The 21,129-nt window shown below is 46.5% G+C and overlaps 1 protein-coding gene across 1 annotated transcript in view; it reads right to left on the bottom strand.

Annotated features, from left to right (window-relative positions):
- Window positions 1-21,129, bottom strand: part of LOC140638492 (BOS complex subunit NOMO1) — a 57,501-nt gene that overhangs the window by 988 nt on the left and 35,384 nt on the right. The window contains exons 21-30 of the mRNA XM_072835909.1: window positions 19,966-20,125; window positions 19,714-19,840; window positions 17,345-17,458; window positions 16,387-16,514; window positions 15,295-15,436; window positions 11,831-11,914; window positions 10,321-10,431; window positions 8,389-8,490; window positions 6,869-6,988; window positions 2,323-2,415 (exon numbers count right to left, since the gene is read on the bottom strand). Of these exons, the coding sequence (XP_072692010.1) occupies window positions 2,323-2,415; window positions 6,869-6,988; window positions 8,389-8,490; window positions 10,321-10,431; window positions 11,831-11,914; window positions 15,295-15,436; window positions 16,387-16,514; window positions 17,345-17,458; window positions 19,714-19,840; window positions 19,966-20,125 (1,181 nt within the window). The remainder of the gene's footprint in view (window positions 1-2,322; window positions 2,416-6,868; window positions 6,989-8,388; window positions 8,491-10,320; window positions 10,432-11,830; window positions 11,915-15,294; window positions 15,437-16,386; window positions 16,515-17,344; window positions 17,459-19,713; window positions 19,841-19,965; window positions 20,126-21,129) is intronic.

Genomic DNA, 21,129 nt, shown 5'->3' with positions numbered 1-21,129 from the left:
ACACAGCTAATATTATCCACAAGGGGGAAAAACTGAGAGCTTTTCCTCTACAGGCAGGAGGAACAAGATAGACGTCCTCTCTCATCATGTTTTTCAACACAGTACTGGAAGTCCTAGCCACAGCGATCAGACAACAAAAAGAAGAAAAGGCATCCAAATAGGCAAGGAAGAAGTCGAACTTCCACTCTTCCCAAATGACATGATACTCTATGTAGAAAACTCAAAAGACCCCACCACAAAATTGCTAACAGATTACACAAATTCAGTAAAGTCACAGGATACAACATCAACGTACAGAAGTCTGTTGCATTTCTATATGCCAATAATGAAACCGCAGAAAGAGAAATCAAGGAATCGATCCCATTTACAATTGCACCAAAAACCGTAAGATACCTAGGAATAAACCTAACCAAAGAGATAAAAGACCTGTACTCTGAAAACTATAAAACACTTATGAAAGAAATTGAAGATGACATAAAGAAATGGGAAAAACATTCAGTGCTCATAGACTGGAAGAACAAATGCTGTTAAAATGTCTACACTACCCAAAGCAATCTACACATTTAATGCAATCCCTAGCAAAATACCACCAGCATTTTTCACAGACTAAGCACAAACAATCCTAAAATTTATATGGAACCACAAAGACCCCAAATAGCCAAAGCGATCCTGAAAAAGAAAACTAAAGCTGAGGGCATCACAATGCCTGACTTCAAGCCATATAATAAAGCTGTAGTCATTAAGACAACATAGTACTGGCACAAAAACAGACACACAAATCAATGGAACTTAACAGAGAACCCAGAAATAGACCCTCAACTGTATGATCAACTAATCTTCAACAAAGCAGGAAAGACTATCCTATGGAAAAAAGGCAGTGTCTTCAACAAATGGTGTTGGGTAAAGTAGACAGCTACATACAGAAGAATGAAAGTAGACCACTTTCTTACACTGTACACAGAAATAAACTCATAATGGATGAAAGACCTAAGTGTAAGACAGGAAACCATCATAATCCTAAAGGAGAACAGAGGCAGCAACCTCTGTGACCTTGGCCACAGCAACTTCTGCTAGACCTGTCTCCAGAGACAATGGAAACAAAAGCAAAAATGAACTTCTGGGGCCTCATCAAGATAAAAACCTTCTGCACAGCAAAGGAAAGAGTCAACAAAACTAAAAGCTTGCCTACAGAATGAGATTTGCAAATAACATTATCTGATAAAGGGTTAATATACAAAAATCTATAAAGAACTTATCAAACTCAACACCCAAAAAACAAATAACCCAGTTAAGAAATGAGAAGACACGAATAGACATTTTTCCTAAGAAGACATCCAGATGGCTAACAGACATGAAAAGAGACTCAACATCACTCATCATCAGGGAAATACAAATAAAAACCACAATGAGATACCACACACCTGTCAGGAGGGCTAAAATTAACACAGGAAACAACAGGTGTTGGCAAGGATGCAGAGAAAGGGGAGCCCTTTTGCACTGTTGGTGGGAGTGCAAACTGGTGCAGCCAGTCTGGAGAACAGTTTGGAGGTTCCTCAAAAGGTTAAAAATGCAGCTACCCTATGACCCAGCAATTGCACTACTAGGTGTTTACCCAAAGGATACAAAAACACTGATTTGAAGGGGTACAGGCACCCTGACGTTTACAGCAACATTATCAACGAGAGCCAAATTATGGAGGCAGCCCACTTGTCCATCAACTGATGAATGGATAAAGATGTGGTATATCGTTGTGGTATATCAATGGAATATCACTCAGCCCTCAAAAAGAAATCTTGCCATTTGCCACAACATAGAGGGAACTAGAGGTTTTATGCTAAGTGAGGTAAGTCAGAGAAAGACAAGTACATATGATTTCACTCATACGTGGAATTTAAGAAACAAAACATAACGGGGGAAAGATAAAGGGGACAAACTGAGAAACAGACTCTTAACTACAGAGAACACACTGATAGTTGCTAAAAGGGAAGTTGGGGGATGGGTGAAACAGGTGATGGGGATTGAGGAGCGCACTAGTTGTGATGAGCACCAGGTGACGGATGCAAGTGGTGTACACTTGAAACTAATATTCTGCTATGTATTATTAAATAGAAATCTTAAAACATTAAAACATAGTAATAAAAAATTTAAAATTAGGAAAAAAAAAGAGGACTAAAGTAAGGAGACCTGGGGACAGCATGAGGCCTTCGCAGTCCCTGCCGACCCTGAAATGTCCTACCTTCCATTACACGGGACACCTCACAACTGTGCAGGAGGGCGTTCCCTGGCACAGGGCACTTCTCGCCAGGCGCCTGGATTTCCTACCTTATCATGGTTGTAGCCGGCCAGCAGGACGAGCAGCGTCAGAGGCAGGGCGATGTAGGACCCCTGTGCGATGTCTTGCTCGGGCAGTTTCCTCTGCGGACACCGAGAACACCGTTGCTGCTTTACAGGCACTCTGCTCCCCCCACCACCCAGCACCCGCAGCCTCGGCCCACCGGCCAGGACCCCGGATGTCCCACGCGACAGCAAGTGCAGTGACCTGGATACACTTTCAGGTGAACCCTCTGCCTCCCGAGCTCTCCCAGCTTGCTCTCTGCCACCCCGGGGTGGACAGAGGCTGCCGACATCTCGCCCTCTGAGCCTCCGCTGAGGAAAGCAAGAGCCATGGAGGGCGGCAATCCCTGTGGCTGAGGAGTAAACGGCCTGCTTGTGCCAAGTTCCGGCCACACACACAGGGCTCCTTCCTACAAGGGGGTGCCGAGAACCCGCCACGCTAGGCTCAGGCACGCAGCGACAAACAGGCAGGTCCCAGAGGTCAGCCCAGTGAGCAGAACAGGCAGGCTGTAGCTTGTGTCCCAGGGGCCCATCACCCTTTCTTCTTATTCTTATTCTTTTTTTTAAAACATTTAATTTATTTATTCATGAGAGAGAGAGAGGCAGAGACACTGGCAGAGGGAGAAGCAGGCTCCATGCAGGGATCCCAATGTGGGACTCAATCCCAGGATCACACCCTGGGCTGAAGGCAAGTGCTGAACCACTGAGCTACCCAGGGATCCCCCCGCTTCTTTTTTTTTTATCCCCCCCTTCTTCTAACAGAACCCCCAACTTTCATCTGGGCCAAGCAGAGTGCACACACCTCCCGGCCTCCCTTGCAGATAGGATAGCCATGGGACTAAATGCCGGCCAAGGCTACTGTGAACAGAACCGTTTGGTAATACACCCAGGCCCTCCCCTCCTGCCAGCCAGCTGCACCATCTGTGAGAGGGGTGCGGTGCTAGGGGATGGCGGAGCCTCAAGAGGGGGGTAGGCAGGGTCCCCGATACCTTGGGGCTCCCATGCCATTCCTAGACCTTGGTCCTGGATGCTGATAGAAGACAGAAACTTCCATTTTCCTGAATACCCTGAAACTGGGGGTCTCTGTACCAGTAAACAAACCCACCCCCTCGCTCAGTCCACCCACACAAAGGAAACAAATAAATGGAAACTTTCAGACAATGACAGAATAAGGTAAGGGGACAAAGCACTGGTTCGCAAAGTATGGTCTAGGAACTCCCTTTCAGGGGATATTCAAGGTGAAACTTTTCATGACAATGCTAAGATATTACACATCCTTTTCGCTCTCATTCTCTCCCAAGTGAACAGTGGACTGTTCCAGAAGCCACGTGTGATGATGTCATCTCTCTGGCAGCTAATTTATTATATTTAATAAATCAAGACAGATGACATACATTTAAACCAAAGCTCTCAGATTCTCAACAACTTTGAACAGGGTAAGAGGGTCCTGAGAAATAAAACATCTGAGAGCATCTAGGCTGGGGAATGACTCTGGGTCCATTTTACCCAAGATGGTTGAGGCAGAATGGGATGGTCTCTTAAAAATGAAATATTTCACAGGAGGTGGAACAGATTTCCACCTCCAGCTCCCTACTCCTGGATCATCTGACATGTCTTAGATCCCACTGTATTCTCCCCAGAAGTAAATGCTTACTGGGGACACTGCAGAGGGATGAAGACAATGAGTTCCAAGGCTCAAGTCTTGGAAGGTGAGGTTCAATGAGATCAGCAATGTAAAGTGCCAAGCAGTGCAGGAAATACTGAGAAAAAAAAAAAATCAATGATGTGGCTTACACATAACAGAAGAGTAAAGTGGAGTGCTTAGGAAGGCCTTCACAAATGCACAACGCTGAGCCACCCATCGGGAGGTGGAGTGTTCTAGAAACTATGTGATGTGAGACAAACCAGCTTGCTCTGAGTCCTGGCTCTGCAGGGAAGTTACTCATTCTCTCTGGGCTTCTGTAAAATGCAAGAAAGGCACATCCCCACAAGGGCCATTGTGAGGATCAGCAGTGAATGCCCTGCACAGACCCTGTGGGAGCGGGCACTCCCTGCACTCGGAGGTGTCTCACATGCAGCGAAGTGACAGACACAATCACGGCAGCAGCTCTGGGGTGTGGTGGCTGCTTGGCCACCACCAGCAGCATCTGTTCCCGCCACCAGCTGCCCACGTGTCTCCCTGGATCCAGATGAACCTCCTGGTGGGGGCCCCAGGGAATATCGCAGACAGCTACCATCAGTGCCCTTCACAGAGACCCTCTGCTCTCACTGGGCTGGAAGTGTGCCTCCACACAGGGACAGATGGTTCCCTACATGCTCATCTCTTTGGCATCTCCTAACCAGGCCTCCTCTGTGGGGAGTGAGGTAAGTGCTTCCTCCTGGAGTCTGTCAGAAAGACTCTCTACTTCAGGTAAGATCCTATTTGCCAAGACACTGAGCACAAGCCTCTGGCCAGAGATGCCCAGAAAGCAGCAGAAGAGCTGTGTTCAAGTCCTAACCCTGCTGTGCACGAGCTGGGGACCTAGACTGCTCAGTGTCTCCTTGGGTCTCATCTCTAGATGATGGAGAATAATTCCTACCTACCTCCCAGCTAGGATGGTGTTCTGAAAAGCACAAAATGATAACTTGATTGCATGTGGGAAAGATAAATTTGGAACTCTTCTTCACACCCTACGCCAGGAAAAACTCCAAACGGACAGAGATGGAAATGTACCAAATGAAACCATGCAAGTCCTGGAGTAAAAAGAAATTCCTCTAAAAACTGAAAAGTGGGGGAGATTTTCTTAACTATGATTCAAAATTCAGAAGCAATAAGGAAAACATCGATACATTTAGCGTAAAAAATAAAATAAATGTTTGCATAATCAAAACGAAAAAACAAATTGGGACAAATAGGTACAGCATACATCACAACAGGTTAGAATTCCTTCATATACAAAGGGCTTCCAAAATGAAAAGGACCAACAATCTAGATAAAAGTAAACAGTTCCAGAAAGAGAACAAAAAATGGTTCTTAAGCATGTGGAAGGATGAGAAATGCAGAGGACAGCTCCAAGGAGATGCCATTTCTCATCCACCAGACTGCAAAATTTCTTTAATTTGACCACACGCTCTGTTGGGGAAAGGAGGTGCTCTCATGCACTGCTGGTGGGAACACAAATAGGACAGCTCCCTGGAGGGAGGGGCACCATCCAGCAAGGTTCCAAACGCACTGACCCTGTGAGTCAGCAACTTTACTTCTTAGTCTATTCCGGAGACAGACAGACAAAATTTCAAAAACATGCACGCACGAGGCCGATCACTAACAGGTTGTTTATAACAGCAGAATACGAGCGATAACCCAAACATCTATTGAGCAGAGGGGCTAACTGAATATACTACGGAATAGCCACCCACAGGAGTACTAGGTAGCACAGTTGTTAAAAAGGAAAGAGAGTGGCTGAATGTACTCCTCTGCACAATTATCTTTTAAAAAAAAAATAGAATTCTGACCCTTGAGCTGAAATGGTCTATGACAATGACCAATATGGCAGCTGGGAGGCCAGATTTGTTTTACCATAGATCCTGGGTTCCACCCTTACTACCAAGTTCTGAATCAGTAGGTCTGAGATTGGGCCCTGGGGCCCATTTTTGTGGCTGCTGTGCGTTTAATCCTCAAGTGATCCTACCGCATACCAGCTATGGGAAGCACTGTTCTAAATAACTATCTCATGAATGTGTATTTTGTTTGTTCTGTTGTTTTTTTTAGTCTGTTTGATACAGGATCCCATGACGTCTATGTATGGCAAACAGTTGATAAAACGAGCAAGTTTCAGGGTGCCTGGGTGGCTCAGTTAGTTAAGCATCTGACTTTGGTTCAGGTCATAATCTCAGGGTCCTGGGATCAAGCCCAGTGTCAGGCTCTTGGCTCAGCAGGGAGTCTGGTTCTTCCTCTGCCTCTCCCCCTGCTCATGCTCTCTCTCTCTCAAATAAATAAGATCTTTAAAATAATAATAATAATAATAATAAAAACTTTTTAAATAAGCAAGTTCCTTTTAATCTACAGGTATCCCACCCATTGTGTAGGATTTTTTCTCTCTTGCAATGTGTCAAATAAATCACGTGCCAGGTTCATGTCCTGCAGCTTCCCACAGCTCCATGGCATCCTTTATATGCTCTTGTGTCCTATTTCTCACAAACCAGCACCTGGTTCTAGGAACTTGGGCAGGTCAGGTGTCCTGTATCTCCGGCTGAAGGACCACAACACCCTCAACCACGATACAGCAGTGACCTTCTCCCCCAAAGTCACACCTGAGCCACTGACCTACACACATCCCCTCTCCTCATTGACGGCTTCCTCCTCAAAGTGAACTGAAGGCATGAGCACTCAAAATAGGAGAAAAGGATCTAGGGAAATCAAGAATGCAAAAGGGACCCAAAGTTGGGGGCCCTGCAACAGGTGTCCTCCCTCCACTAATACCCGGACCACAGGTTGCACAGTTTTCCTCCTCTCACCATCCCTATAGGCCGTTCCCGAACTCCCCCTTCTCCTTACCGTGGGGTTAAAAATCAAGGTGATATGTTTGTGGTAGCCCACTGCCGTGAAAGAAACCTGAGGCAAGACGTAGTCATACTGGGATCTGGGGAGCGTGGAGTCCAGCAGCACAACGTAATTCTGTGTACAAGTGAGAAGAAGTTCCATTTATAAAGGACTTTATGCTTTATAGAACCCCACAAGGTTACACATCCAAACCAAGGTCGCTAACTTCAGAGCAGGAACCGCGGTGGGCCCTTCTACCAGGGACAGCTGTGTGTCCCCAGCATCTTCTGATAAAGCCGTCAGAGCCTGCGGCACTTCCGTATAAGCACATTCAGCCACAATATAATTGTGGTCCTTTGAGGATCTGACTTCATGAAACACAGCAAGTTATTACGAGCCACTTCTGATGAGGGAGATACACGATCCAACTGAGAAAGGCTGATTTCAATCCAAAATGAGGTTGACTTTTAAGGGACAATACTTAAGTGGCTCATTAGTTGGCAAGTTCTAAGAACACAGCACCTCTGGAATGGTACCGGTGACGGTCACAAACCCTGTGTGCGGAGCCCCGGCTGTGTGCCAGGCACCATGAGCGCCACATGAGGCAGACACCTGTTCTGCTATCAACCACTGACAAGGTAGGGTTTACTGCTCCCATCTCACAGTGGGCGGTGGGCCCAGGTGGAGTCTGACACTGAAGCCTGTGCTCTTTCCACAGTGCTGCATACGGCAGCTATTTCAAAGGGCATCTCGAGAAACGGGGAGTGACTCCAAACGTCCATTGCAACCTATTTCATTATTTTACGGCCATTTCATGCCCAAAAAAGGCCACAGTTTATCATTCCCATGGCAGGTGGTAAGAAGCAAGGAGACAGAACGGCATACATAGGTTCACTACTAATGAATGCATGCCAGGCCCATCAGGAAAGAATCAAATTCTTTGCAAAGTTTGCTCTCACCATGACAACTACAATAGCTGACTCTGTCCAAATACAACTGATAATAAACATAACCAGTAAATGATGACACCAAGTAAGGCCTTGGTTATATAAATTACAGCATTTCCTATATGACAGACTACTGGGCAACCATGAAAAATCATGTCATAAAGGTTTAATGATGGGAAAAAGAGTTCTAATATATTCTTCATTGAAAAGCGCAGATTATAAAACGTACAAAATAATCCCAGCCTTGCGATATTAAAATACATAAAAATGTATATTTATGTTCGCACACACAATGAAAAAAGACCAGAGTACCTATCAGCACATTAACAGGGATTATTTCTAGATGATGGGATTATATCTGATTTTTACCCACAAAAATCTCCAGTCAGGAATGTGTATTATTTTGTAAACAGGAAAAGAGCCAATTAAAAAATAAACCCTACAGAGCCCGACCTCTGTTAAGTCGGAGAGCACATCAACCATTTCTGCAGAGAGGTATTTGGGGGGGAAATGAAAAAACTTTCCTTAAACTTGGAAGTGGAGTTATTCAAAGACACCTGCTGGAATGGAGCCACGGGCATTAGTTACCTGGCCGTCTCTGAGCAGCGGCGGGAAGTGGAAGAAGAGGGACTGGCCCAGGGAAACCGTCTGGATTGGGTTGTCCAGGTTTTCACTTTTGTAAAGCTTTACCTGGAGAGGAGAAACAAAGCAGGACGTGCTTTTGAAATTAAAAAACAATAAACATTTCGTTTTAAGGATTTCACTTCATGCTCAGAATAACTTATCTCTTCAGGGGGAAAAGGATCTTTGGAAAGGTGGATATTTGAAAGAGAAACCACCTGCCCCCGGCCGGAATACATAATACATTCCTCAATCACCGGAGACTCACAGTTCCATGACCTGCATAGAAATGTAAGATTTTAAAATCGATTCTGGCAATTTATGTTAATGTTCAAAATGGTAATAGTATACTGATAATAATAAAAGGAATAGCTTCTACTATAGCTAGAATGTGCCGGGCAAGCAACAGGCACTTTATATATGCGGTCACCAACCCTGGCTCTGAATAGGCATCACTGTCACCCGTAGGGAGGCCCAGAGCCTGCATCTCCTAAAGGCACACGATTCATACGTGCTGGCGCCTGGGACACAACACATCACTGAGGGTCTGGCCCACCCGGCACTGCCTCTCCATAGGCTGTATTCCTCAAACTCCTTAAACTCAAAATGCATTCCCCTTCTGCATCTGGTTATCCAGGCTGCTTCCAGAAGCAGTTCAGTCCCATGTTTCTAGCCTTTCTCTCTGGCCTGTTCTCATTCTCACTGCCATAAGCAATGGGACGTGTGAAGGGGGTACAGTCCTGGCTGACGCTGAAGGCTTTGGGGGCTCCACTCTGCCATGAAAATGCCACAGCCACCCCTCCTCAGGGTCCACACTGACACTTTTACATAGAACACACAAGTCACAAGGTGTTTTCCTAAAACGAAAGTCACAGACTGGAGGCCTGTGGGTCACATCCAAGATCACATATGCGTTCTTTTGTCCTATACGATGTTCTAAGCAAATCTGAATTCATTGCCTCTATTTAAAAACCAGGTGATTTTAAGTAATTCTAATTTCCAGCTTCTCTGGAAAATTGGGAAGTGATCCCAACCCTGGGCCAGGATTCCAATATGACAACAATCCCAGGGAGCCGAGGAGTGGTGCCATCCCCTCCCGTCTGCTTCAGTTTGCCCACAGCCCACCCAGCCGGCTTCACCCTGGCGCTGCCTGCCTGGCCCCCATAGGCAACATGCTGGCAAACCTGGAATGAAGAGCAAGTTAAGAGGGGAGTTAAAAACTCAGTGCACATTCTCACCCAAGTCAAACATGTCATCATCCATAAAATTACAAGCGCCTTTGAAAAACACACTCCCATGACAATTCACTGACATTTTTCAAGGGATCCTGGAGCATGGTATAAACACTTTGTTAACTGCAGGCAAGGAGATTTTGTTAGAACCTGAAGAGATCTTAAGAGGTCACTGAGTCCAACTCCTGCGTTTCACAGAGGAGGAAACCACGGTCCACAGGAAGGAAGGGCCTGCCCGTGGCAGTGGGGTGGGCAGGACACAGCTCAAACTGCCCGACTCCTTGTCCCCTGCCCACCACCTCCATCCTGGACAGAATTTTAAAAGTTACAAGGCACTCTGCCTGAAAACTATCCTTCCTGCTTTAGACTCTACGTTGAATGGGGCATTAGTTAGGCTTCTACCACAATGTTTCCAAAGATTTATTTCTATGGGCAGCTAAACAAAGTTACCTCAAAGTACGAAGCCTTTCTCTCCGGGCAATCAGCAACCATTCTCCTAGATATGTGCTGGGATCTCAAGCTCAGCCCTCAGCACCTCCACCATCAGCGCACTAAAGCAAGCGCCAGGCAAGCCCACATACCCCACTCCCACTCTTCTCAGAGCCGAAAAGAACAAAACAACCATAGAAAAACAAAAACAAAAACAAAAACAAAAAACTGGCCTTACCCATAATGTAGGGAGATACTCGGAGGAAGTGATCACGTTTCCACTTAAATCAAATTGATTGATCTGCCGGAAAACTATGATGCTTACATCATCGATGTCATTGTTGCCGACCTAGAAAGAGACCAAGAACAACGTTGGTGGTGAGGAAGCCAGGAGAGGAACTTCCACTCTAGCTGGATGATGTCCTAGGAGCTGTTTCATAGCAAACTTCACTTCTTCAGGAAGGGAATGAACTTTGCCGTTGAAGTGGCCCAAGTCCAACGGCACACGCTGGCAGCACAGAGGTGGGCTACAGCTGGCCCACAGAGACATTCTGCTTGACTGGCACAGGATATTTCTTCAGTTTCCATTATTTGCCAAAATCTTAAAGAAAAATCTCATACACAAAAAAAAAAGCCAGATTTTCCAGCTTCTCTTAAAAATAGAGAAAGAGGGATGCCTGGGTGGCTCAGTGGTTGAGCGTCTGCCTTCAGCCCAGGACCTGATCCTGGAGACCCGGGATCGAGTCCCACATTGGGCTTCCTGCATGGAGCCTGCTTCTCCCTGTGCCTGTGTCTCTGCCTCTCTCTCTCTCTCTGTCTCTCATGAATAAATAAATAAAATCTTTAAAAAAAAAAAAATAGAGAAAGATGAACTTGCCTGGCAGCCAACAGCAGGAGCTGGGTATGTGCCCTCCTATCTGTCACTTTTTCATATATGCCAGGCCGTAGTCCCCACAACTGCCCATGACCCTGACCTTTGCCCACCATGGCAGGGAAACCTACAACTGTGAGATCCCACCCTCACAGCCATTTAAAATGCCAGATGCCATAAGGACATCAAGAAAACCTACTTCTCAGTCAAATGGTCCTCAATGGCCCACCCCTCTCCTGACCTCTCACAACCTTCATGCCAGTGCCACCTAATCAAGCCACCAAGATTCCACCCACCTCTCCCCCATCTCATCCAAACCCTTCAGTCTAGCAAACAAGAATCACTCCACAGGGGATAAGCTTCACTTCAAATGGTTCCTGGGCTCCTTCCCGTGACCTGGAGGGACGGCTGCGTCTTTAGGGATCAATGAGTTCAGTCGTGATCCGGAATATTAAGAGACTCCACCACCAAGTGGAAAAAACAAGGTCATCTGGATATAAGAAAATCGGGTGGCCCTACCACCAATTAAGCCTATGTTGTCTTTATTACCCTCCCTTGATCTGAAATGCCACTTAGACCTTGAGATCCTCAACTTGGAGAATAATGATCAGAGGTTGCCCGGGGAGTGAGGAGACAACAGCTCAAATTTCTCCCCTGCACTCACGACAGTGATGCTGCTCATTAAAACCCTGCAGGAGATGCCACTTGTGAAGATGACACTGTTCTAAGAGGACCCTTAATTAGGACCCGGAGCTCCCCCCGCAACAGATGAAAGGCAGCCAGCCAGGGGAGTGCTAAAGCGTTTCTGCTTGGGGAAGCACTCCCACCGCACCGCCATCCACCGCAACGCCATCCCCCGCAGAGGTTCCAGCCTTACCACGATTACCCGGTGGTGGGGGAGGGCCCGTTCGATGTGGTCATTGCCTTCTGCCTTGAGCTGCACGTGGTACACACATCCCGGCTGCAAGCAAACCATAGAGGTCACATCTCTAGAAAGGGGTCATCGCCCAGAACCTGACCCAAGCCTGCCCTGACCAAGCAGGCCCTCGTCACGACCACACCACCACTCCCACCCCACCTCCAGTCACAGTCTGTGGCCTATTAACCTTCGTAAGAATCCCTTTTAGAAGCACCCTGATGAAGGAACATTTATCTGGAAGTTTGTGATTCCTTCAATCCCCAAGAAAAATTAGATTTGGCTTCCTACTTCAAAATTGCTAAGCACAACATGCTTCTTCTGATAAAAATCATTCTTGCCTGGCTGTCCACTCTTCCCCTCTGCCTGCATATATGCGTGGAGACAACTGCAATGAGATTCCCGAATGCTTATAATGGACAGGATTTCTGCCAAGGGAGACCTGAGAATTTTCTTCTTAAAAATATCTGTTCTTTCTAAGATTTGATTCTATTGCTCAATTTTACAGGTGTACATGGAGTTTACCAAATAAATCATTACTCTAAGAAAGCTTTCAAAGCGACCAATTTCCGATCAATAGCATAACTAATCCGCTCACACATTAGGATCTAAGGCATCGAGCTGAGTTCTGAGGTGTCTATATGCCACTAACAAGGACAACCCTAAGACATAATCATTTATTTTTAAACTAGCATGGATAAAAGAGTTCTGGTCTCCTAAAATAATGTGTGCTTTGATAGCTTTAGGCTGTGTTTTTTCCTTTTCAAGATTGTCTGTTTGGATATGTTGCTTGAGCTATTTTATAATGAGCACAGGGGCACCTTTACAAAGACAATAAAGCTATTATTTTTTTAAAAAACTGAGAACAAATTTATGATCACCAGTAGACACATTCATTGACTTTACAGCTCAGTTAGGACTTTACAGTAGTATTGAGTTCAGTTCAAAACAGCTATTTGCACCCCAGAGAGGAAGGGATGTGAGTAGTCACTTGGGCAGGAAAGGGGACAGCACTGGCTGCTCACTCCCACGCCTGGGCCAGTGGGAGCCTATTGGGGGGGCTGCTCCATCCCGACGGGACGCTCCTTGCTCAGGCCTACCAACTCCTGGATTCACCTTCATCCTTTAGCAGTGGAATCTAGTGCTGCAGTCTCTCGGCTAAGGCAGCCTGACAGCAGTGCCAGGAAAGGGGAAATGAATGAACACATCCTGACTGGGGCTAAAATCTTTAGAAAACCTTCAGTGAGGGATCTCCAACCTGGCACCCTCTGGGAGACTGGCAAACTCAAGCCCCAAATCCTGGCCGAGGAATAGCTAAGGATATTCCTCCAGAATGTGTGGTCTGGCACGTGGCAGGTGTGGGCGGCCACCAGGGTGACTCCGAAAACTACTGTGAGAGCTAATAAATTAACACCTATTAGAAGAAGGAGGGTGTCTTCAGAGCATTAATTAAAATGGAAATCTGCACTGGAGAAGGAAACTATATTCAGTTTAATTAAACAATGTGTTAGGTTAGTGGGTTTAGAAGAACACGTCTGGGCTCGCAAGATGCTGAGGGAATCAAGGAGGTGATGTAGATTTTGCATTCCTACAACTTTAAGAGTGATGTAAGCCAAGGACGCTGCTAGAGTCCACCCAGGGGAAGGGAGGCTCCCCTAAGCCCGACCTACAAGGGCACCTATCCAGACCCCTTTTCAAGCTGTGGCCTCAGAAAGCTGCAACACCAAAACCGGAGCTGGCAGTCCGGGGGAAGGCTGCCCCAGGGGAAGGCTCTGTTAAGCACTTAACTGCATCACTGTGCCAGGACTGCTGTGTCTGCACATGTGAACTTCTGTAACACCAACAGCCCACCTATGAGGGGGGTGTCACTCTCATCCTCATTTCACAGATGAAGATGCAGATAACAGAAAGGATGGACCCCTTGCCTGAAAGTAGACAGCTAAAAATGACGGAGGCAGGATTTAAACCTAAGCAGATGACAGCAGAAGGGCATTCATTTGTGTGGCCAACAAAGGACAGACTTGCAAAGGCTGGGCTCACACTGGACTGGTGAGGCCAAGGCCCTGTGAGGACCTGGCCCCGGAGACCTGACGCCTGTCCCTGGGCCCTGGCTGCAGGAGTGTGAGGCCATGGTGTTCTGCCTGTCTGTTTCGTTACAGGAAGGGAAGCAGGCCTGGAGGCAGCATGTTCCTCGGAGCCAGAGCCCTCCTGCAAGGCAGAGGATAGCTAGAAAGGAGCATGGCAGTAAGGCTTGTGCAGATCCCTAGGGATAGCAAGGTAAGTGTCATCCTGATGACTGGTGAGAACACACCCGTGGTGGGCAGAGCAGGCTGCGGGGAGCCCACCCAGTTGGTGTGCACTGGGCTGGACCATAAGAATTCCAGTCCTCAGCACAGCCAGGAAGACACCCAAGTCCATCCTTCCCCTTCACCTTGAACACCCCAAGTTCACCAGGCAACCTTCCAACCTGCCTCCCAGGTACCCCAGGATCTGACCCTGGGGTGCCCTGGACACGAATATTTTTGTTTTGGGGAAAGAAGAGCTTTGCCCCAACCTATCAAATAAACTGAAAACAGGTTTACGTTTCAGCTCCTGTGATCTGAGCAAACATTAGCCCATTGCAGAGATAATGTGCGCCTCTGCAGTCAGCTAGGAATATCCAGTGTGTGAATCTAAAAGCCTAAAGATCCAACCCGAGATCCAAGGGGCCCAATCCAGCCGTTGTTGTCCAACCCACATGCTCTCAGTGACCACACAGTAGAGAGGTAGTATCTGCTGAATGAGCAAGAGAGTGAATGCACAAATAAAAATGGAGGAAGCAGCACCAGAAAACTGAATGTGGCAACTGAGCAAACGGGCAAATGTGTTGGCTCCCATACAAAAATGTTGGGAGTTTGTGGGGTGTTTTTTTTTCGTTTTCATTAGTTGTTGATACCAAAAAGTCAGGAGTCTTCACGTGGAAATCTGAACTTCTGACTTCTAACAACTCAAATGATCTAGCAGTACCGAGCCTATCTTCCCACGTGGCTATAAAGAGCTGGATGGCAGCTGCCCCCTTTCCATGGGCCCTGCCCTCTGGATTTAATCACACTCACCACTACCTAGATGAGCACACACCTCCTTAGGCCATTCACATGCCTCTTCTGGCCACAGGCATTTGGTCTGAGAGCCCTGGCCTATCCCATAACCACCCAATGCCAGGCAAAAGCTGCACCAAACCCATTTTCCAACCGTATTTTGTCACAAAACCCCAACCCAATGTGTCCACTCAATGAAAGGTAAGCTGTGCCAGGTGAAAGGGGTTAGGAGGGTTCCAGAGTCCTAACTCCTTGCTCAGCTTATTCCTAGCAGTCTTGGGGGCACCGCCAGTCACCTCTGAACACAGTATGAAAAAACCCACTCCTAAAGAATGTCCAAAGTCTCACCAGCAATCCACGTAACCTGAACTTTCCCTCTTCATCTGTCACGGTGTCTTCTCCATAAATACTACAGTCGTCCTGTCCGACTGCTTCCACGGCAACACCCTGTTCTGGTTCTCCGTTTAAGGAAGAAACTGTACCATAGCAACTAGAATGACAAGAGAAGAAATGGAACATGATATTCCCGTGGTTTTCTGAAGCACACAAAGGATTTGTGGTAAAGTGCCCTCCATTTACCAACAATTTACAGTGCTGAATAGCCCAGTGGAGAACTGTACCCCGATGACCCAGCCAATTCAGTCCTGGTTGTATCACTTCCAAATCCGGCCTTCCTGCCCGAAGGCTCGAGCTGGGCAGAAGACTGTCAATTTTTCTTCGTTTACATTTTAAGGGATGCTCCAGAAAATTCCAATTAAGAAAGGCTAAACTTTACTTTATTCCATTTTATCTTATTTTCATTAAGCTTTATTCTAAATAATGAAACATTTAATAAAGTGAAATCAGTTTCTTTCTCATTCTACATATTCATTTGAAAATGGCCCATTTTTTCTAAACTTTTTGATTAATCAACCTTCATCTCAAGGGTTTTTGTATGTTTACAAATACATATGTATGGTGTGTAGATCAATGTGTTTAGCTACATGATGCTGATACGGCTAACATACAGTGTTTTGTATACGTATACAACCATTTGTGCAAACCGTCTCTGGATGGAAAACATGAGTGGCTGGGAGACAACAAATGGGGGAAAACTTGACATTTTATACGCTCTTCAACATTCTGAAGCCTTATTCAAGTGAGTTCATTTCCTCCTTTTTAAATGTTTGAGTTTCAAGCTCTAGTAAAAATAAATTTTTAAGCAATGAAATGGGCTCTCTCAAGCCCATTTCAGAATAGGGACTTTGTGACAGAATCACTAATTTGAGCGATCAGAAGAAAAAGGCAGCAGTTAAAAGTCTCTAGACTTGCTATCTCATCTCATCTGGCTCCCAGGTAAAACCCGAAATGGGGGGTGGGGTGGGGGAGCAAGGTGGAGCTCCCGGGAAACAGAGGCCCGAGTAGGACTCTACAGGACTGGGGAGCAGGCTGGCTGCGCACCTGTAGGCCGTTCGGTACCCGGTCACAGTGATCTTCAAGCTCTGCCCCTCCTGCACCTCGATCATCTGTGAGGACGGCTCGAACCGGAATTCCTTCATCATGGGTTTGAAGTAATACTGGCCAGGACTCTGCCGAGAGACAACCACATACTGAGCCCCTGCTGCCACATCTAGGTAATGGCTTAACAGGAGGCGACTGAGGTCAGCACACACGGGAATGTGGCCAGAACTCCAGGGCTTCCTGCACAGACAGAAAGGATGACTCTAACTCTCCAGTGAGTGGGTTATGGAGACAGCAATGACATCTCCAATAGCAGCCAGCATTATGGCCTTATAGTCCCTCTGTGATACAGAAACCAATTTGAATTTTATGAAGAAACTGAGGCTCAGAGAGGTCAAGTAACTTCCCTGGGATGACACAGCAAGTGAGCAGCAGAGGGAAGATTCGAAGCTGCACAGCGCATGATCTTTCAGATACGCCTCACTGACGTTCCCGGAGCAGTCACTTTATTCCCAGGACTCTAGGGAAGGGCCAATTAACACACACCTCCAGAGTTCCAACCAGTGGGGGCCCCAGATAACATCTCTATTCCCCCACCAGGTGGAACGTGGTTTGCAGAAGAAACACAAGCTAACCACCAAGCAAGACTCAGCATCATAAACATTGTGATGCTGTGGTCTAACAACGGGATGCCTAAGAGGGGAGCCACTGTGGCCAAGGTAATTAATTACATCGTCTTAGTGACAAGCCGGTGGCCAGAAAACAAGAAGTGTGTGTGGAAGGGAACGTGAATCAGCAACAGTAAGTTCTAGTAAGAGCAGTACTCTAATTACATTTGGTCCCCGAAGAAACGTAAAACAATCCATGCTGGTGTTGTTCTCACGTTGTCAAGCACTACACAAGTCCCTCATGCCATGTCCCTGCACGCTCACCGGCGGTAAACTACAGGACACCTTACCAGGTTGGAGAATGTCAGGATGCCATTGTCCTGAGTCAAGAGGTTGGAACGAAACACACCACCGCTGAGGGATAGGAGGACGCCGGGGAGGGGCTGGTCATCTTCAGCTTTTATCTGGGGTGAGAAAGGAACAGCAGAGCAAGGTGGATGCCTATTACCAACTGAAGAGAACGTTTTGAAAGTCAAGAGGTAACTCTTTTGGGTTGTTTTTTCTTTATTGTTATCCATGGGAGGTGGGGGGAACATAAGGTCTACTCCTTGTCCCCAGGAGTAACTAACATTAATAGGTGGTGTGTAGCCCTCCAGAACTGCTCCTTCCTTTTTAAAGATTTTATTTATTTATTCATGAGAGACACAGAGAGAGAGGCAGAGACACAGGCAGAGGGAGAAGCAGGTTCCCTGCGGGGAGCCTGATGCAGGACTCGATCCCAGGACCCCGGGATCACGACCTGAGCCAAAGGCAGATGCTCAACCCCTGAGCTACCCAGGTGCTCCAGAACTGCTTCTATGCCTACACCAACATACAAATGTTACGGCTAGTGCTGACTGACCGGCAAGTTCGTGGTGCAGGAGGGGAGGGTGGAACTTCATCATGGGTTTGAAGTAATACTGGGTATTACTTCAACATGGGGCACTGCCACACAGCCCCATACCCGGCTGTCTTCCTCCAACCACTGGTCCTGGCTTCCCATCCAGTCCACACACATCTGCCACACCGAGTCTTAATGCACATCATCCTAAAGCACGGTGCGGCCGACCAACGCATGCAGACCAGCCACCTGATTTTCTAAGAGAAAAGGAGACCATCGAAGCATCCTAGAATGTGTGTATCTGTGTGCATTTATGTTTTCCTCTATTCCTAGGAGAACTGCTGGGCATCGTGCACTCTGAATTCAAAACAATGCCACCACGTTGCACACCAGAGTGGCTGTGACCACTTATACTTCTGTGAATTATCTACACGTGGGACCATACACTCTCCAAAACATGGACGCTGCCGTCATCACTGCAAACGTAATCTAAAACCCCGTGTTCCTATGGTAACTTCCTTTTTTTTTTTTTTTTAATTTTTATTTATTTATGATAGTCACACACAGAGAGAGAGAGGCAGAGACATAGGCAGAGGGAGAAGCAGGCTCCATGCACTGGGAGCCCGACGTGGGATTCGATCCCGGGTCTCCAGGATCGCGCCCTGGGCCAAAGGCAGGCGCTAAACCACTGCGCCACCCAGCGATCCCCTATGGTAACTTCCTTCACGTTCCTCAGTCACCATGGAAGTTGGGCACTTCTTCTATGTTTATTAATCACTTGTAGGACTTGCGCGAATTGCTTTTTCATATGCTTTGTTGTTCTTTTGTCTATGGAGTTGTCATTTTCTTATCAATTTTAGCAGTTCCTGATAATCTAGGATATTATTTATGGCATAAAGATTTCTTCCCAGTTGGAATGTCTTTTAATATGCTTTAAAATGCATTCTGCACTATATTCTAGCAAACTGAATTAATTAAATTAAATTAAATTAAATTAAATTAAATTAAATTAAATTAAATTAAATTAAAATGTAAGTAAATAAAATGCAACCTGCAGGGCACCTGGGTGGCTCAGTTGGTGAAGCATCTGCCTTTGCTCAGGTCATGATCTTGGGGCCTTGGGATTGAGCCCCACATCGGGTTCCCTGCTGAGGAGAAATTTGCTTCTCCTTTGCACCTCTGCCCCTCCTACCAACTCATGTTCTCTGGCACTACCTCTGCTCACTCTCTCAAAAATAAGTTAAAAAATCTTAAAAAAAAAAATGTAAAAAACACATCCTGCACAATAGAATTTGAAATTTGTATGAGATGTCATCTATACTTCTTTTCCTTGAACCTCTATGTTGAAAATATTTATACTCAGGGGTCTCCAGCCCTACTCTGGATGGCACACAGCATGCTTCTTCCCAAGAAGGATGGAGAGGAGAGAAATGACATCAAATACCACTATAGGAACATTCTGTGTTTTTACACAGAAGACAGTTAAAGATGAGAGTTCGAAACACTTGCCAAAAGGTATGCAGATGAGCTGAGGTCAGCAGGCCTCCAAATCAGGCTGGGTGAAAGGAAACCCCCCAAAAGAGCACATCCTGTATGATTCCATTTGTGTAAACTCTAGAAAATGCCAACTAATCTATTGTGACAGAAGGCAGATCAGATCAGCAGGAAGGGTGGGAAGGAGAGCGTACTAAGGGATACAAGGAAACTTAGTGGGGTGCCAGATTCTCACTATTTTCATGAGTGTATGCCTCTGTTGAGACGACAAAATCATATGCTTTATGTGCAGTTTACTATATGTCAATTACACCTCAATAAAACCATCTTTTAAAAATGTGTTACCTCAAAGCTTACGCCGGCCAAAGCATATGCCTTAAAGTCTCCTATGGTTCCTTCCACTGCAGTCAAAACATAGCCTTCCTTCTGCGAGGACACAGTGTACTCCAGGTCGCTGTGCAGGGGCCCGACACTGAACAGAAGCAAGTAGATGCTGGGGGTGGCAGTGCCACACACCTGCAGGAGGCCTTGCCGGCCCCACACAAGCCTGGGCTCTTCACCTGGTCCCCAGCAAGTCACCTCTTCATCAGGGCTTACCTATAAGCACCTCTGTCATCAGTGAAGACAGTGATCAGTGGGGAGCTTGCCCCCTTTTCACTGATGACGATCTCGACACCCTCCAACTCTGGGTGGATCTGGCCTTCCAGAAATAGGCCTGCTTTCCCATGGATTTCAATCAGCTTCCCAGGGCAGCTTTCTAAACAGGAAACAAACAAGGCCAAGACTTAGCTGTAGTGGGAGGGGGCATTTGGGCCAGGGGCTTCCCAGTAAGGGAGGGCCTGAAACGGAGGTATCTGAAGCTAGTTCCAATGAGGTTTCTTTTTTTTTTTTTTTTTAAGGTTTTATTTATTTATTCATGAGAGACACACAGAGAGAGGCAGAGACACAGGCAGAGGGAGAAGCAGGCTCCATGCAGGAAGCCCGATATGGGACTTGATCCTGGGACTCGATCCTGGGACTCTGGGATTACACCGTGAGCCAAAGGCAGATGCTCAACTGCTGAGCTACCCAGGCGTCCCTAATGAGGTTGTTTAATTTATAAAACTGCAATAACTGGGGGGGCCCATGCCTGCCTCCATCCCTTGCTCAACAGCTGGGAATGTCAACAGTTAAACCTAAGAAAGCCTGGGTTCTCACTACCCCTCTGTCTGTGGTCACAAGGTCTTTCTGGCGCATAGGAGGCTATGCGGCTGGACCCGAGGCAGAAGCCTACCCCAAACAGGCTGCCTGCTGGAAAGCCACACTATTCAATATGCCCTCCTTCTAAACACAGACCACATAAATGCCCAGGACCTAATGAACCCCCAATGCTAGAGGAGATGGTCGGAAGCCAAAAGACAAATATTCCAACAGCCATCACTTCTAATTGTCCAGTCCCAAAAACACTCTCACTCACCCCTACCAATACATATAAACACCAGACATACGATGGCTAATGATCACATTTCAACAAGTAACATCTGTGCTTTTTGTCTACTTTTGGTGGCAAACTAAAAACGTCAGGAAGAAGTCAGGGGTCCTTCTCCAAAAAGACTGCCCAAATTCTAATTACCAGAGTTACTTTCATCGACGGAGACCTTCCATTCACTCACCCACACACCAAGTAGGCACAGCTCTTTGCCAAAGGGGATTTAAGGAGCCTCACAAAGACAGTTTTGTGAGAACAACAACATGGAATACATTTTTAAAGGCATGTAAATG

The sequence above is a fragment of the Canis lupus genome, chromosome 8 (assembly GCF_048164855.1).
Source record: "Canis lupus baileyi chromosome 8, mCanLup2.hap1, whole genome shotgun sequence".
Taxonomy (NCBI): Eukaryota; Metazoa; Chordata; class Mammalia; order Carnivora; family Canidae; genus Canis; species Canis lupus.
The sequence above is the reverse complement of the archived record's forward strand: the minus strand, read 5'-3'. Positions and strand labels throughout refer to the sequence as shown.